The sequence below is a fragment of the Caretta caretta genome, chromosome 1 (assembly GCF_965140235.1).
Source record: "Caretta caretta isolate rCarCar2 chromosome 1, rCarCar1.hap1, whole genome shotgun sequence".
Classification (NCBI taxonomy): Eukaryota; Metazoa; Chordata; order Testudines; family Cheloniidae; genus Caretta; species Caretta caretta.
Genome location: NC_134206.1, coordinates 236,357,538 through 236,375,649, shown reverse-complemented (window position 1 = coordinate 236,375,649; position 18,112 = coordinate 236,357,538). Strand labels below are relative to the sequence as shown.

The 18,112-nt window shown below is 42.2% G+C and overlaps 1 protein-coding gene across 2 annotated transcripts in view; it reads right to left on the bottom strand.

Moving 5' to 3' along the window:
• LOC125625306 (solute carrier organic anion transporter family member 1C1-like) overlaps positions 1-18,112 on the bottom strand; it is a 72,873-nt gene that overhangs the window by 27,844 nt on the left and 26,917 nt on the right. For both annotated transcript variants that reach the window (XM_048827170.2, XM_048827161.2), the window contains exons 8-12: positions 13,274-13,372; positions 12,331-12,576; positions 10,853-11,017; positions 9,560-9,755; positions 1,880-2,045 (exon numbers count right to left, since the gene is read on the bottom strand). In XM_048827170.2, the coding sequence (XP_048683127.1) occupies positions 1,880-2,045; positions 9,560-9,755; positions 10,853-11,017; positions 12,331-12,576; positions 13,274-13,372 (872 nt within the window). The remainder of the gene's footprint in view (positions 1-1,879; positions 2,046-9,559; positions 9,756-10,852; positions 11,018-12,330; positions 12,577-13,273; positions 13,373-18,112) is intronic.

Sequence of the window (18,112 nt, the reverse complement as noted above, 5' to 3'; positions counted from 1 at the left end):
CAGTGGCTGGTAGGGGAACCCAGGCCCACACAATACTCCGGGCTCCAGTCCAGAGACCCTATGTCCACCAACTGTGGTCTGCTTACACCCAGATCCAGTTGCTGTTTCCCCTGGACTCCTTCCTATTTTTCTGCTCTTATCTTCTGGCCTGGCCCCTGACTGGGTTTATCAATACAAATTCCTTCCTCCCAGGGAGTGTCAGCAGATTACTTAACACACTCCCATCTCCCAGGCAGTGACTACAGATTATTTCCCTTGTAGCCCCTTTCTGCTGCCAGCTTCTGGCTTTTACCAGCCCCATCTATTCCTTCTCAGCTAGACTAACTTTTCAATCTCTGGTTCTTCCCTGGGTGCAGCCTATCAGGTTAATGGACCTCACTTAACCTGCTCTACCTTGAGCAGGGTGGACACCCAATTGTAGGTGGCCATTGAAGTCAGTAGAAGTTGTGGGTGCTCAACACCTCTGAAACCCAGGACTCTTATTTAGGTGCCTAGAAATATGGATTTAGATGCTACCATGTTGGAAAGTATTGCCTTATGTTTGATCATTGTTAGGTGATGTGATGGAAACCCTGTTGAGTTTATCAAAGTTTTCTTCTCACTTTCACTACTTCCAAGAACAATTTACCAGTTGAGATTTTCAGAACAATACAAGGATATAATTTCAATGGTGATGCTGAGCTAAATTCCCTGCTCTACTTTGAAAATCCTAGCCATACATTTTAGTTCAAGCATTTAACCTTATATTGCTTATTTTACAACTATGTTGACCATACTCATAAAAGGTAGGACTCAGGTTTGTGACCTTATTGTGATCTGAGTTAACTGATAGATAACTTGGGTTTAATTGGCAAGCTCCTTTGTAAATGCTAATGTAGACATGCAATTTTTCCAAGATGTAAACTTCATTATTTACCTGAGGCAATATATGCCAGCTGTACCAGTGTGATGTAAAAGGGCCTTCTTACTTGAAAGTTGCATATTTATCTCAAATTCCTTTTAAACTGATACAAACACTTGTGTAGACACTCTTATTTCAGTTTTGTATATTACTTAGTTTGGTTTATTTTAAATTGCTTCCTAATTAATGTAAACTAAACTGAACTAAAACGGAGAATGTACATATCTTTTTGTGCCTCATTTAATTGAATAGATCTAGAATCATACCTTAACTTCCTCATGTGGACAATCCCTAAGTGCAAATGAATGTCAGACCCTAAACTAGGATCTTTCTATCTCACATATTGTCCTCAGTAATAAAGATTCTGCAAGCCAGATTAAACCATTATAAACATTGGAGCAAATTCATTGTCTTTTATGTATTTGCACCAGTATGACTGATTAGAATATAGCTAATAATTCTGCTAATAATGCACAAAATTCTATAGAATCCTCTTACTCAGTGTTGCCCCTGTGAGCTAACAGGAACAAAGGCAGTAAAAAATTATTTTTGTCACTGAAGTATTCAGCATTCTATCCGCCTACATCTTAGTAACAGATTTGCTGAGAAATATATTTTTACAGTCACTTTCCAGAGTAAGAAAACATTGTTTAGAAAAAACAAATTCTAAATTTAAAAAAAACTTTAAAGCAAAGAAAATCTAAAAGTGAGTCTAGGTTATTGAATTCCAATGGGATTTGGGTGCCTGACTCCCCTGGGTTCCTCTGAAAGTGGAGCGAGGCATTTAGTGCCCTTAGGCTCCCTTGAAATTCCCAGCTGGATGCTTTTGTGCTTTCTCCGTTCACTAGTTCAGAGGTAAAATGGTAGAGAATGGGTATCTCTACATGGTTGCTTAAGCATAAAATAAGCAACAGAAATTCATCCATATAAATAATTATTATTTGCATTCTTTTAATTTATATCTATCGACCTACTTACCATATTCTTTCCAGTCCCAATCGATGATTTACACCCAGCAAAGCATGCGGTCATATAAGTGATTCCATTGTCCCCACACACAGGATCCCATTGATTTAATACACAGCTGCAGTCAGAATTGCAGCTGGCAATTAAGTTGTTTTTTGGGAAGGAAGATTGTTTTACTCTGGAGAGATTACAAGTAGAATCTTAACTGATCAAATAAAACAATTCCTTATTAGAAAAATAAACATAGACAACACATGAATGACCAAGCACAGAGAAATGAGGTGGAGTAAAGCGGTCTCCATTGGCAAACTGCATTCAGTGGAGCATGAAGAACTGATAGATAGTAATTGCATGTAGAATGTCGGCTAAATTGATCTAAGCCAAGGTTCTCTTGGTTTTATCATAAAACGTTAAGAATTTTGCTGGATTGTAGCTTCAAATTGCAAGCCATGTCTGACTAGCTATCTTTGGTGGGATCATCAGTGACAAGGATGACATGAACAGACACAGAATGGGATTGCTAATAGATTTAGTGGAAGATTCAGCCCAGGGGGGGAAAAAAAATCACACATGAAATTGCTGCCACCTTCAGACTAACTCTATCCTCCCTCCCTCCCTCCCTCCACATTGTCCAACTACCCCTGCAAATGCGAAGTAGTGGTCTAAACCCTGACATGCTTGTTATAGCTCCAGTTGTTTGGTCAGAGTAGCAGCAGCAATGCTGCTCCTTGGTCTCCTGGATACATGCGTGTGAGGCCTGGTTTACGCTAGACAATTAGGTGGGTTTAACTACATCAGTCGGGGGGGGGAGGGTGTGAAAAATCCACACCTCTGACCAGTGTCGTTAAACTGACTTAAGTCCCTATGTAGACAGAGCTAGGTCAATGCAAGAATTCTTCCATCAACCTAGTTACGCCAATGGGTGAATCCCTCCATTCAGCAAATGGAGTGTCGACTCTAAAGCTCTCCAGCAGGGCAGCTGCAGTTGCTGCTGTAGCGTTAAGTGTAGACAAGCACTGACTCATGAGTACTGCTCTCATCTGAAGTCTTCTACTCAGCAGCAACCCTGCAACACTGGTCAGGCTGGACTCCTGTTGCCTTATTCAGATCTCACATTGGTTTCACCCCAAAATAACACCATTGACCTCTGTGGGGTTACTCCTGATTTATGCTGGTGCAAGTGAGATCGAGGGACCAATTTAAGATCTTGCTGACGAGAACCAAGATTTTCATACGTGACTAGTGATTGGGTTTGTTTTGGTGTCCAACTTGAGATGCATGAACACATTTTCCAAAAGTGCTGTGCACCCGTCCTCTGAAAATCAGATGCTTTTAAGGTGTCTGACATCAGACACCCAAAGATTCAGGCACCCAAAACCACAAATCGCTTTTGAAAAGCTTGGCCTGGGTTCCCAATTTAAAACCATGCCATTGAAGGAAAAACAATCACCCTCCCCCACCCCCGAAATTTTCGAATGAAAAAGTATTTTAGTTGTGTTTTCCCCTGAGTTATGATATTGCTCATCTGGCAGTTAAGAATATTAATGTGGCTGCAGAGTGCCAAGATGGCTGAAATAATCTGTGAATCACAAGGTCTCTTTTTCACTTCAGCAGAAAGGTCCCATGATGTGGGAAATCCCCCAGTAGTGAGTTGTTGGGGTATGGAGAACTATTTGACCTACTTATTCATCTTTGGGGTACCCCCAATTTTGGGAGCAATCAAAATCAGTCATTTTAATCCTCCGGCATCATCTCTAATTCGACAGGCAGCCTGATTGCCAGGGACTGAACTTGGCCACAGTAGTCTCCACTGAACAAAACTCTGAGATCCTCTTGTAACTAAACTCCAAGTCACGCTGGCCTGGTTACAGAGAACATTGGTGACCGGTTTGACAAAAGAGTTGGGAACGTTTAGGTGAATATAGGCTGCTTCAAGAAAAATGGACTGAGTTTTGATTAAACCTGGACTGGAAACCAGGCAAAGCCTAGTGGGTAGAGCAGGGTGAAATTTTTCACACAAAATGTTTTGGGGGGAGAGGGGGAGGGGAAAAATGCATATTCAGTGACAGTGAAACTTTCTCCTAATTCACATTTATTTAGCTGAATTGTTTGTTGGGGAAAAAAACAAAAAAATTCTGAAAAAAAAAAGAAAACATTTTGTTTCGACATTTTTCAAATGAAACATTTTAATTCTTCAGCTTGAATCAACTTTTCATTTCAAAGTTTCCTTGGATTTTGGCCATTTAAAAATAAAATTAAAACAAACCATTTCATTCGACCCAATTTTTTTTTAACTTTCAATTCACTGAAAATTATGAAAATGTTGGTTTTCAGTCTGACCTGAAGCATTTTTTCCAACTTTTTGAAACTGCCACTGAACCAAAAATTATGTTATTTGCCCAACTCTATTTCCTTTTGAATGTCTGTTTGAAGTAGACTGTGAACTCAACACAAAATTCTGGGAGTTTGAATCTCCACTGCCATGCACCTTAAGTAGACATTTACACCTCTGTAAATTGGGTGTAAAATGCTACCAATTCCAATGTCTCCACTGGTGTCTGCCCATGATAGTGCTTTCCATCCACTATGCCCAGGGATAAATGTCTATACAAAGTGCAAAGCAATGATGAATCTGATCTGGAGTGTGCAAATTCCCATGAGCTGAAAGTGAAGCAAGGTCTGCAGAGCCATTTTCAAATTGACACCACCAAGTTCAATACATCTCTAACACTGAGCATCCAAATATCCTGAAGCATCTCCTCTGACTACTAAAAGGTTTCAGAGTAGCAGCCGTGTTAGTCTGTATCCACAAAAAGAAAAGGAGGACTTGTGGCACCTTAGAGACTAACTAATTTATTTGAGCATAAGCTTTCGTGAGCTACAGCTCACTTCATCGGATGCATTCAGTGGAAAATACAGTGGGGAGATTTATATACACAGATAACATGAAACAATGGGTGTTACAATACACACTGTAACGAGAGTGATCATTTAAGCTATTACCAGCAGGAGAGCCGGTGGGGGTGGGGGGCGAGGAGGGGAAACCTTTTGTAGTAATAATCAAGGTGGGCCATTTCCAGCAGTTGACAAGAACGTGTGAGGAACAGTGGGGGGGTGGGGGGTTGGCTGATGTGATTAGGCCCTACGATGGTGTCCCCTGAATAGATATGTGGACACAGTTGGCAATGGGCTTTGTTGCAAGGATAGGTTCCTGGGTTAGTGGTTCTGTTGTGTGGTGTGTGGTTGCTGGTGAGTATTTGCACAAAGCCCCCCAACCTGTGTCTCCCAACCTGAAGCAAATACTCACCATTGCCAACTGTGTCCACTGAGCTATTCAGGGGACAGCATCATGGGGCTGGCTCCACGTCTCATGGAGACGGGCTCCACTTAACGAAGAGAGGGAAGAGCATCTTCGCGAGCAGGCTGGCTAACCTAGTGAGGAGGGCTTTAAACTAGGTTCACCGGGGGAAGGAGACCAAAGCCCTGAGGTAAGTGGGAAAGCGGGATACCGGGAGGAAGCACAGGCAGGAATGTCTGTGAGGGGAGGGCTCCTGCCTCATACTGAGAATGAGGGGCGATCAGCAGGTTATCTCAAGTGCTTATATACGAATGCACAAAGCCTTGGAAACAAGCAGGGAGAACTGGAGGTCCTGGTGATGTCAAGGAATTATGATGTGATTGGAATAACAGAGACTTGGTGGGATAACTCACATGACTGGAGTACTGTCATGGATGGTTATAAACTGTTCAGGAAGGACAGGCAGGGCAGAAAAGGTGGGGGAGTAGCACTGTATGTAAGGGAGCAGTATGACTGCTCAGAGCTCCGGTACGAAACTGCAGAAAAACCTGAGTGTCTCTGGATTAAGTTTAGAAGTGTGTGCAACAAGAGTGATGTAGTGGTGGGAGTCTGCTATAGACCACCAGACCAGGGGGATGAGGTAGATGAGGCTTTCTTCCGGCAGCTCACGGAAGCTACTGGATCGCATGCCCTGATTCTCATGGGTGACTTTAATTTTCCTGATATCTGCTGGGAGAGCAATACAGCGGTGCATAGACAATCCAGGAAGTTTTTGGAAAGCGTAGGGGACAATTTCCTGGCGCAAGTGCTCGAGGAGCCAACTAGGGGGGGCGCTTTTCTTGACCTGCTGCTCACAAACCGGGTAGAATTAGTGGGGGAAGCAAAAGTGGATGGGAATCTGGGGGGCAGTGACCATGAGTTGGTTGAGTTCAGGATCCTGACACAGGGAAGAAAGGTAAGCAGCACGATACGGACCCTGGACTTCAGGAAAGCAGACTTCGACTCCCTCAGGGAACGGATGGCCAGGATCCCCTGGGGGACTAACTTGAAGGGGAAAGGAGTCCAGGAGAGCTGGCTGTATTTCAAGGAATCCCTGTTGAGGTTACAGGGACAAACCATCCCGATGAGTCGAAAGAATAGTAAATATGGCAGGCGACCAGCTTGGCTTAATGGTGAAATCTTAGCGGATCTTAAACATAAAAAAGAAGCTTACAAGAAGTGGAAGGTTGGACATATGACCAGGGAAGAGTATAAAAATATTGCTAGGGCATGTAGGAATGTTATCAGGAGGGCCAAATCGCACCTGGAGCTGCAGCTAGCCAGAGATGTCAAGAGTAACAAGAAGGGTTTCTTCAGGTATGTTGGCAACAAGAAGAAAGCCAAGGAATGTGTGGGCCCCTTACTGAATGAGGGAGGCAAACTAGTGACAGAGGATGTGGAAAAAGCTAATGTACTCAATGCTTTTTTTGCCTCTGTTTTCACTAACAAGGTCAGCTCCCAGACTGCTACGCTGGGCATCACAAAATGGGGAAGAGATGGCCAGCCCTCTGTGGAGATAGAGGTGGTTAGGGACTTTTTAGAAAAGCTGGACGTGCACAAGTCCATGGGGCCGGACGAGTTGCATCCGAGAGTGCTGAAGGAACTGGCGGCTGTGATTGCAGAGCCATTGGCCATTATCTTTGAAAACTCGTGGCGAACCGGGGAAGTCCCGGATGACTGGAAAAAGGCTAATGTAGTGCCAATCTTTAAAAAAGGGAAGAAGGAGGATCCTGGGAACTACAGGCCAGTCAGCCTCACTTCAGTCCCTGGAAAAATCATGGAGCAGGTCCTCAAAGAATCAATCCTGAAGCACTTACATGAGAGGAAAGTGATCAGGAACAGCCAGCATGGATTCACCAAGGGAAGGTCATGCCTGACTAATCTAATCGCCTTCTATGATGAGATTACTGGTTCTGTGGATGAAGGGAAAGCAGTGGATGTATTGTTTCTTGACTTTAGCAAAGCTTTTGACACGGTCTCCCACAGTATTCTTGTCAGCAAGTTAAGGAAGTATGGGCTGGATGAATGCACTACAAGGTGGGTAGAAAGCTGGCTAGATTGTCGGGCTCAACGGGTAGTGATCAATGGCTCCATGTCTAGTTGGCAGCCGGTATCAAGTGGTGTGCCCCAAGGGTCGGTCCTGGGGCCGGTTTTGTTCAATATCTTCATAAATGATCTGGAGGATGGTGTGGATTGCACTCTCAGCAAATTTGCGGATGATACTAAACTGGGAGGAGTGGTAGATACGCTGGAGGGGAGGGATAGGATACAGAAGGACCTAGACAAATTGGAGGATTGGGCCAAAAGAAATCTGATGAGGTTCAATAAGGATAAGTGCAGGGTCCTGCACTTAGGACGGAAGAACCCAATGCACAGCTACAGACTAGGGACCGAATGTCTAGGCAGCAGTTCTGCGGAAAAGGACCTAGGGGTGACAGTGGACGAGAAGCTGGATATGAGTCAGCAGTGTGCCCTTGTTGCCAAGAAGGCCAATGGCATTTTGGGATGTATAAGTAGGGGCATAGCGAGCAGATCGAGGGACGTGATCGTTCCCCTCTATTCGACATTGGTGAGGCCTCATCTGGAGTACTGTGTCCAGTTTTGGGCCCCACACTTCAAGAAGGATGTGGATAAATTGGAGAGAGTCCAGCGAAGGGCAACAAAAATGATTAGGGGTCTGGAACGTATGAGTTATGAGGAGAGGCTGAGGGAGCTGGGATTGTTTAGCCTGCAGAAGAGAAGAATGAGGGGGGATTTGATAGCTGTTTTCAACTACCTGAAAGGGGGTTCCAAAGAGGATGGCTCTAGACTGTTCTCAATGGTATCAGATGACAGAACGAGGAGTAATGGTCTCAAGTTACAGTGGGGGAGGTTTAGATTGGATATTAGGAAAAACTTTTTCACTAAGAGGGTAGTGAAACACTGGAATGCGTTACCTAGGGAGGTGGTAGAATCTCCTTCCTTAGAGGTTTTTAAGGTCAGGCTTGACAAAGCCCTGGCTGGGATGATTTAACTGGGAATTGGTCCTGCTTTGAGCAGGGGGTTGGACTAGATGCAGGGTCCTGGGATGCAGGGACCTTCTGGGGTCCCTTCCAACCCTTATATTCTATGATTCTATGATTCTATGATTCTATGGGGCCTAATCACATCAGCCACACTATCAGAGACTCGTCCACCTGCACATCTACCAATGTGATATATGCCATCATGTGCCAGCAATGCCCCTCTGCCATGTACATTGGCCAAACTGGACAGTCTCTACGTAAAAGAATAAATGGACTCAAATCAGACGTCAAGAATTATAACGTTCAAAAACCAGTCGGAGGACACTTCAATCTCTTTGGTCCTAAAAGTTGCAATTCTTCAACAAAAAAACTTCAAAAACAGACTCCAACGAGAGACTGCTGAATTGGAATTAATTTGCAAACTGGATACAATAAATTTAGGCTTGAATAAAGACTGGGAGTAGATGGGTCATTACACAAAGTAAAACTATTTCCCCTTGTTTATTTCCCCCCCCAGCTCCCGGCTGTTCCTCAGACGTTCTTGTCAACTGCTGGAAATGGCCCACCTTGATTATCACTACAAAAGGTTTTTCCACCCCCCGGCTCTCCTGCTGGTAATAGCTCACCTTACCTGATCACTCTTGTTACAGGGTGTATGGTAACACGCATTGTTTCATGTTCTCTGTGTGTATAAATGTCCCCACTGTATTTTCCACTGAATGCATCCGATGAAGTGAGCTGTAGGTCATGAAAGCTTATGCTCAAATAAATGTGTTAGTCTCTAAGGTGCCACAAGTCCTCCTTTTCTTCTGACTACTAACACTCTCTAGTGTGCACTGTCAGTAGGCCTCAATGAGCAAAGCGGGCACAAATCAATGTCGCTCCACTGACCTCCGTAGAATTGAGCTGATTTACATCAGCTGAGTATGTAGTCCCATTATTTTTCTCTTTAACTAAACACAATAAACTTTATACTTTAAAACTTTAAGACAAACAAATAGTTATAGTATATTTGTGTATAAAGTTATATACCAGTAAATTACAGTATGCAAACAAGGGCCTGAGTCACAGAGTTTAGATCTCAGAGTAACAGCCGTGTTAGTCTGTATTCGCAAAAAGAAAAGGAGTACTTGTGGCACCTTAGAGACTAAATTGTTAACAATTTAGTCTCTAAGGTGCCACAAGTACTCCTTTTCTTTTTAGAGTTTAGATCTAAATTCAGATCCGAACTACTCCCTAGCATTCTACTTTGGGACCTTCTTGAAACGTAGCGATCATGAGAAGAAAGGATATGGAAAGTGTGTTTCTGAACAATGAAGACAAGAATACAAACCCAGAGAGAATACAAACCCAGAGTAGGAGACTGTTAAACCAGCCACCTGGAGCACCTCACAATCACATGTGAAGTACAAGAGGTTTAACAGGTATGCAGCTATAAAGGTGGCACATCCAAATTTTGCCATTCCAGTTATGTGTAACTTGAACTTTTTAATGATAAAGCCTCCCAGAAACATCCCCAGAATTGTAATGGGTAAAAGTATCACACCTGCAAACAAAAAGGAACAGAAGGATGTTTACATTTATTGAAACAGCACCCTATTAAAACAAAAGTCTGATGCTAGTTTGTGGTTTGCATTTTGTGTCTTTTAGTTTCTTAACTATGAATATGTGAAATTCAGGTTAGCTGAAATAGACACTAATCCAGACCTTGCCCTATTCTTCAGATTGAGCTTTTGAAGTTCAATAAAGTTCTGTTTCATTTTTGCTTGATGCTTCATTTTCTCCCTATGCCTGCAATTAGAAAAAGACTGTTTTCATTCTATTCCTTGCCTTTTTGTATGTGATTTCCAGCACAGGGTTGCAGGTGCTAGAAGTTCGGACAATTCAGATAAAAATCTCACCTTGTGGGCACTTACTCAGCTGACATAATCCTCCAAACCTTTTGAGGTCTGGCCATAGATTGTGCTAACAGAGATGGTGAAAGGAAACAGTGTTTGGATTTGGACTGAGCTCGAGCTGGGATTCCATTTGTAGGTTAGAGCCTGAATCCTGGCTAAGGTTTGGGCTCAGGTCCAATGATGTTGAAACCTCACAAACTCTCTTCCTGAAATTTTGACCCCAAACTTCAGAAATCTTACAAGCTGTTATTGTGAGATTTTATTCTTCTTTTGTGAGACTTTGGATGCATCCAAACCAGGACCAGAAATAAGGCCCTTCCAGTTTGGATTCATCCAACCTATAATGAAAGCAGTAGGGATTTGTTCAGATTCAGGAATCTGAATCCAAGTCCTCAATATTCTTAAAATCCCAAAGGGTTCAGATGACATTATCCCATTAATAGTAGAAAAAAGCATTGTCTGTGATTTATTATCAGCCAGTTTACTATATGAAGAAACCCAGGAAAATGATCACTAGAACTATATATTTAAAAAATACTGTAGGTAAATAATAATCCTCAATTTAAGATTTAACCCCCACCCACAAAGTAATCCATGTTTTATCTAAAGGCCCAATTCAATTCCACTGAAGCGAGTGTCAGAACTCTCTTGGAAATGAATGGGACTAGGATTTGGTCCTAAGATGGAAGATAAAGTAACAAATGAACATTTTTCATTGTAGGATGGAAAGAAGAGGGACACATACCGATTAGAAAGATGGCTCTTGACACGGATACATTAAATTGCTGTTCCATAAACTTTGTCTCAAAAGTTATCAACCCAACCATAGAATTGTACTGCAGAATAGTGAGGGACAAGTACACCAGAAAGACTGGGTTCCCAAGAAGTTTCTTCAAAGTTGGTAGGAAATCTGGAAAGGAAAGGTGAGTGTCTTATTCTCTGCTAAATATGAAATAGCCATATGGAAAGCTTTGTCCTTATTCAGCTGATGAACCAGACACTGATTTAGTTACTGGCTGTGTTAGAAAGTTTAATTTATTTTTCTCTCCATTATGCTAAACACTATCGAAGGGCAACCTTATAACCATGAGAACTTTCCTCTTCTTTCATACTTGACTTAGAGAGATACTAGTACATGAAGAGGCGGTGCAGTCTAGTTGATAGTGTGCTAGATTGGGAATCAAGAGACCTGGTTTATAACCCTGATTCTGTCAGTGGCCCACTTGGACTGTAAAGTCTTTGGGGCAAGGACTGTCTCTTATGTGCTTGTACAGTGCTTAGTCCAAATCTTGACTGGGGCCTCTAATTAGCACTGGACTACTACTAATAATAATAATAATGTCAGTGGTTGCAAATTATTTGAAGTATTGCCAACCCTAGGTGTTCAAACTCACGTGTTGGGTCCCAAAAATCATGATATTTTAAATAATATTTTGGGGTTCATTTTATTTGCCTTTTTTTGTGAGATGAGGTGGGTGAGGTAATATCTTTTATTGGACCAACCTTTGTTGGTGAAAGAGACAAGCTTTAGAGCTACACAGAGCTCTTCTTCAGGTGAGCATTGAGGGTTTGCATCTTCAAGTTTTCCTCTTCAATCATGAGGGCTAGAAGCTTACTTCAAAAAAAAAAAAAAAAAGAAAGATAAGAGTGTCCCATAATCACGTGACTTCAAGAGCTGGGGCTTTAAGAAAAGCACTGAATATCATGAGATTTGCAGTAAAATTGTAGGTGTTGGCAATACTGTGCTTGGTATTTCCCTCTTTTACTTTGATCTTATTAATAGAGGGGAGTAACTTTAGCAGAATGAAGGACTCATTAATGCATAATCAGGTTTTCCTACACTGTCTTCCCTGTTCAATACCTCTTAATTTATGTTTATGCATGTAACGTGCCATGCCAGTGTGGTGGCTAGCACACCGAGACACATAAATGAATGAGCTGTTATAGCTTTTGCTAAAGGTTTGTAGATGGTGGTGGTGGTTGTGAGGGGGGTTTACCACCTCATATTCTCTGTGGAGTGGCACAGAGGGGGACCTGTTACACACTGTCACCAGGGGGTTATACCAGCACTACATAGGATGATGATGATTATTTACTATTTGCATTGCAGTAACATCCAGGGATGCAGCCTGATTGTGGTCAGTACTGTACAAACATATAAGCAGTCCTCAATGAATACTTGAAAGACAACAATGTGAAATAGATCATCCAATATGTTCTTACCTTTTACTGCTTCTGAGAATTTTAACTGTGGTTGATTTGGGGATTCTATTTTACAGTGATCTTCTTGAATAGTTACAGATGATTCGTTCAGCTTCTTCAAATTTCTTTCTTCTCCTTCTTTTGGTAAGGAGTAAGGAAAGAACCAGAAAGGCAATGAAGCCAGAAAACTGACTGCTCCACATATCACCAATCCAAGCCACCAGGCGCCAACCCAACGAGCATCCTTAGGATTTATGGTTAAACTCTCTAAAAAGAGAGCGAGAGAGATTCCAAATTAAGCACCAGGTTTTTGTTTCTTGATTAACTGACATATAATATATTTCAGTACACAGAGCAATTTAAACTTGTATAAGAACATTTGTATCCAATATTTAAACATTTAAGATTAGCCATATTTGCTACAGAAATTTAAAAACTATTTTGTTGGTGAATCATTCTCAAGCACCTAAGAATAGGAAATACTAGTCACTTATTCAGCGGCCACCATGTCCCTTACATTCCCTGATGTCCCTTCCTTGCTGCAGTCTGCCATTGCAATGCTTTTCCAAGAAAACCCATAAAAATGCAACATTCTCCCTTTATGGGACCCAAAATTCTACCCAGGATTAGAGACAGGCAAAGTGATTTAGATGATGAAAGTATCCGCCACATGAAGCTTTGCCCATTCCTTGACCTGGAGCAGAACCAGCTCTTTGGAGGTCCTCAATGTTCATTTAACATAGTCTCCCCATTTTTCTTTTTATTTGTGCAGATCACTGCATTTCCAGCTTCCCATCTAACATGTAATCCAAACAATAATGTTAGCTATTGAACCAGTAACACCCATTGGAAAGCCCCTTATTTCTGAGAGAGCTAACTGACAAGCAGTTGCTGAACACATACAGAACATCTGAGTCACTGATATTTCAGTATTATCATTCAGTGAATCATCTCTGTGTCTTACCAAGATCCACCACTCCAACATCTACCCACAGATTAGCACAGAAAGATCCGAGCAGAAAGCCAAGTGTTGGCCCAACCATTCCCGACGATCTTATGGTACCTGTAAGAGAAGGAAGATATTATGATATAGTAAGTAATATACTTTATACAGAAAAACAACCATTAGTCTGAAAAAAAATGCTTACAGTGCGTGAGAATTTCTAATTTTATGTTTTAGAAACTTTGCTTTACATTTTAAGGCTCTGATCCTGCCTGTTACAATATTCAGGCAGATTCCTTCACCCACTTGGAGCCCAACAGAAGTCAATGTGGTTTTGTATGGGCTAACATATATTATACCTGGTAGGATCAGGGTCAAGAGACAATATGGAAAAAGAGCATATTATAGTGATTTTAATCTAAAAAGATTTTTTTTCTTTCAGCTCTATGTGACTGTATCATTCAGTTAATGACCATTACTAGAAAGCATATAGTTTTATAAATATTGAAGGGATCACAACTGTGGTTACAACTGCAGGTCACAACCAGTTTACATGACTGTGGGATGCATGACTTTCCCTGTACCGTATACTCAAATAAGCCCTGAATTTAACTTTAAGGAGGGGTATTTCCTTTGCCTCATCTGCTTAAAGTTAAGCATGCGCTTATAAGCTTTCTTCATTCAGAGCCAAAGTACAGTGATAGGTAGTAGTGCAGGTTAATAAGCAGAAATTTAGATAGAATACTCTGAAAATGTCAATTGGCTGAATTAATATGCCCCTGTTTAAGTGTAGTTCAGTATAAAAAATGTCTACAAAATACAAGTAAATGTGAGAATTAGCAAACCAACAAAAAGCTATTTAATATTTATTTATACAGCTCCAAAAGTAGGCTAGTAGAGAAACAAGGAGACAAGAGGGAAAATCCTGGCTCTATTGAAGTCAGTGGGAGTTTTGCTATTGACTTCACTGTGGCCAGCATTTCACCCAAGGTCTTTGCTTACGAACTAAACAGACATCAGAGATGAAGGAGGTGGATCATAGAATACCAGGGTTGGAAGGGACCTCAGGAGGTCATCAAGTCATCAAGTCCAACCGTCTGCTCAAAGAAGGAGCAATCCCAAATTTTTGCCCCAGATCCCTAAATGGCCCCCTCAAGGATTGAATTTACAACCCTGGGTTTAGCAGGCCAATGCTCAAACCACTGAGCTATCCCTCCCCCTAAGGGGATGCAACAAGAAGCAAATGAATGAGCAGTAACGTTCAGTACAAACTGGTCAGGCCGATGCTGCATTTTGTTATAATGTTTTATCATCTAATTTGTGAAACGCAGCGTAATCTGATTTTATTTCTCATTCCATGTCATGGCTATACAGAAAAAATAAAAAGTTCCAAAAAGCTAATTCCTACATGGACAGCAGCATTTCCCTTTCACTTATGCTGATCTGTGGAGTTTTGAGTTGTAAGGAACAAAATGGGGGTAAAATTGTCAAAAGCGCCTAAGGGCTAGATTCAAACAGATATTGTAATGTTCAGTGTTACAATGCCAGGCTCCTAGGTGCCCTGCCGCCCAATGGAATCCTCTGCCCTGGGTTAGGTGCTCAATCTCCCCATGCATTGTACAAGGAGAGGAAGTCATCTAAAGAAGGGATTATCAGAAACCAACTGAGTGGGAAGCTGCCTAAATTAGCCAAGCGTGAATGCAAAGGAAAGCTGTAGGGGTTAGGCCCAGATCCTCAAAGGTATTTAAGCGCCTAACCCACACTGATCTGGGCCTTAGGTGTGCGCCTCCCTCTACGCCAAATTCTCAGATGTGAACCCTCTCCTAGAGTTAGGCACCTAAGCCAGATCAGCCCTTTCTCATGGAGAACAAGAGGGCAACTCACCCCATAAGAGCCAGTAGCCTAGTGGTTAGTGCACTCCCCTGAAATGTGGGAAACCAGTGTTCAAGTCAAGCAGAATGGGAATTCAAACCTGGGTCTCTTACATCCCACCTGAGTTCCCCAATCACTGGGCTACTGAGTATCCTGGAGTCATATACCCACGCAGCTATCTTTTGTGTGGGGCCCGAGTTTGTAAGTGTGCTCTGAGAACCATAGGTGCCAACTTTCCCCAGTGCCGGTGGGTGCTTGTGTCCGCTGGCCCTGCCCCCATTTCAACCCCTTCCCCAAAGTCTACCCCCCCTCCCTGCCCCTATTGGACCCCTTCCCCAAATCCCCACCCCGGCCCCACCTCTTTCCTGAGTGCGCTGTGTTCCTCCTCCTCCCAGTGCTTGCCATGTGAAACAGCTGTTTTGTGGTGCAGCGCTGGGAGCTAAGGGGGAAAAGTGGGAATGCGGCACGCTCAGGGGAGGAGGCGGAGCGGAGGCGGAGGCGAGCTGGGGCAGGGCGGGGGGGGGGACTGCCAATTGGTGCAGAGTACCCACCAATTTTTCCCCATGTCATTGGATTGACCACCTTTGAAATCTACATTAATATGCCTCATTCAACTTCTTTTACCCTTTCATGTGGAGATTCGTCTTCTATACATTTTGTAATTTGAGAAGCTCCTTGTTTTATAGATCTCACTACAGTGATTGCTCAGCAAATGAGCAGCAGTTCCTACAATGGAGCCTCACACTATGATCCCACTGTGTGGACTTTATTCTCCACTGCATTACATCCATTCTACCCCACTTTCACTCAGTTCACTTCACTGTAGAACCTGAAGTAACACAGTAGGGAAATCGGGATGAAATCTTGGTTCCGCTGACTTCAATGGAGCCAGATTTCATCCTTTATTTTGTATTAATCTGCAGTAAGACAGCTCCCATTCAAAGTTCTGTGCACTCCTGACAATCTTCTAAAAATACACTAGTAAGTGAACAGATCTAGTAGCATATTATCTGTCTTTAAAGTTATATTGTGTAATTCTTGAATATACATCAAACCATCAGCCAGACTTTGAAACAAGCATGCAGCAATTATCCATGTTTGTAGAGAGATTTATACCTACGCTTCTCATCTGCATATGTTTTATACCTTTTAAAATATATTGAGTGCCAATCTGATCTCCCCTGTAAATCAAGAGCCACTCTACTGAAGCCAATTTGTTACACTGCTGTGCACCAGATATAAGAGAGATCAAAATAAGTTCATTTGTGACATTTTCTTGTCATCTTCCTCAAAAGCTTGTCTCTTTCTCCAACAGAAGTTGGTCCAATAAAAGACATCACCTCACCAACCTTCTCTCATTATTTACTGTGTAATTTTTGAACAGCTATAACCATAGCCAATAAATTGAGCACACTTACATGTAGAGGGTCAACTGTTGTAAATCAGTGTAGTGCCATCTGGCCCATATATTGTTTAATAAATATCACATATTGTGTAACAAATATCACATATAAATCAGTTTTAACACCTGAAACACATCTTGGCTATTGGTTTCCAGGGAAGCAGGATAGACCCCTAATGCCATATTAAATCTTACTGTAGAATTTTCATTCAGCAGCCTCTGCTCTGCAGAGGAAACACAGGGAAATGTGATATATCTGATGAAAAACTGCCAATGACTCCTCTTGCAAAATGCAAAATTGAATGGCTGGCTAAACCAATTAATTGTACTAATACCCAATTACAATTAAACTCATTCATAAGCATGTTGTTTGCTGAGGATCAATTGAAGGCTTAGTGCTCCGTAGAACTATAAAGTGAGCAGTAAACCAGAACAGCCAGACAATCATATTACAAAGAATTACAGGAGAAGTCTGACGAAGGAAACAGAACAAAGCAAGGCATTCAGATTCTGATTCCTCTTCCTCATCACATCTGCATGCAACTAGATAATAATGGATGAAAATTCTTATACCCTGCGTTATTTTGAATAATACCTTACTCCCCAAGAGCTCCCATTAAAGTCAATGGGCCTGTTTACGGAATCAGATTCTACCTATTATGAAGAAGGGTGAATCATCACCAGGCCCATGGTGATTAGCTATTATACTTACATAGTTTAAAGGCTGTAATGAAACCAGAGCCACTGTTCCCTCTAAGCTGTGCGCGTGTGCGTGCACACACAGATCCTAAACCCTGCGCACACAGCGAACCACCGCAAGCACAACAATTTGCACAGAAGAAATTTTTTGCACACACGGCCTGTCAAAGATTAGAGGGAACATTGACCAGAGCATTAACAAAGAGGAAAGTTCACCTACGCCATGATGCCCACAAAACACATGACTGTGGCTTAGCATCTGTGACTGCTACTATGCTAGTACCCTCACTGTTACTGTGTGCTCCCTCTCTCTGTCTCTGTTGTAACCACCTGCGGTCTCTCATCACATAAGGGTAGATCCTGCAAATGAACCTACATGAGGAGATCCCTGAGCCTGCGGGGAGCCCCACTGACTTCTGTGGGGCTTGGCACAGGTGCAGCAGAGTGCTATGAATTGCAGGATCAGCAGAGTGCTATGAATTGCCTTAACTCCCAATCCTGCAAAAATTAAAACACATACTTAATTTTGTCCACTGTGAGAAGTTTGATGGGGCAACAGGTTTATTCATAGTGCATAAAGTTAACCATGTGTATACATCTTTGCAGGACCAGGACCTTAGCTTGCAAGCTCTTTGGGACAGAGCCCCCACAAAAATCTCTTGCCTTTGCATTATTCATGCCTACATTGCTTAACACAATAGAGCTATAATCTTTGACTATGGAGCTGCCACAATACAAATACGTAGCAATAATAATAATGAGACTTGGTACTTATATATGAGTAAAGGAAATGTCATAAACCTGACCCTTCTATATTTCAGTTAAGTTGCAGCTGAATCATTGGTTATTACATGTAGTGGATGCCATTAAAAACTGGACATTTACTC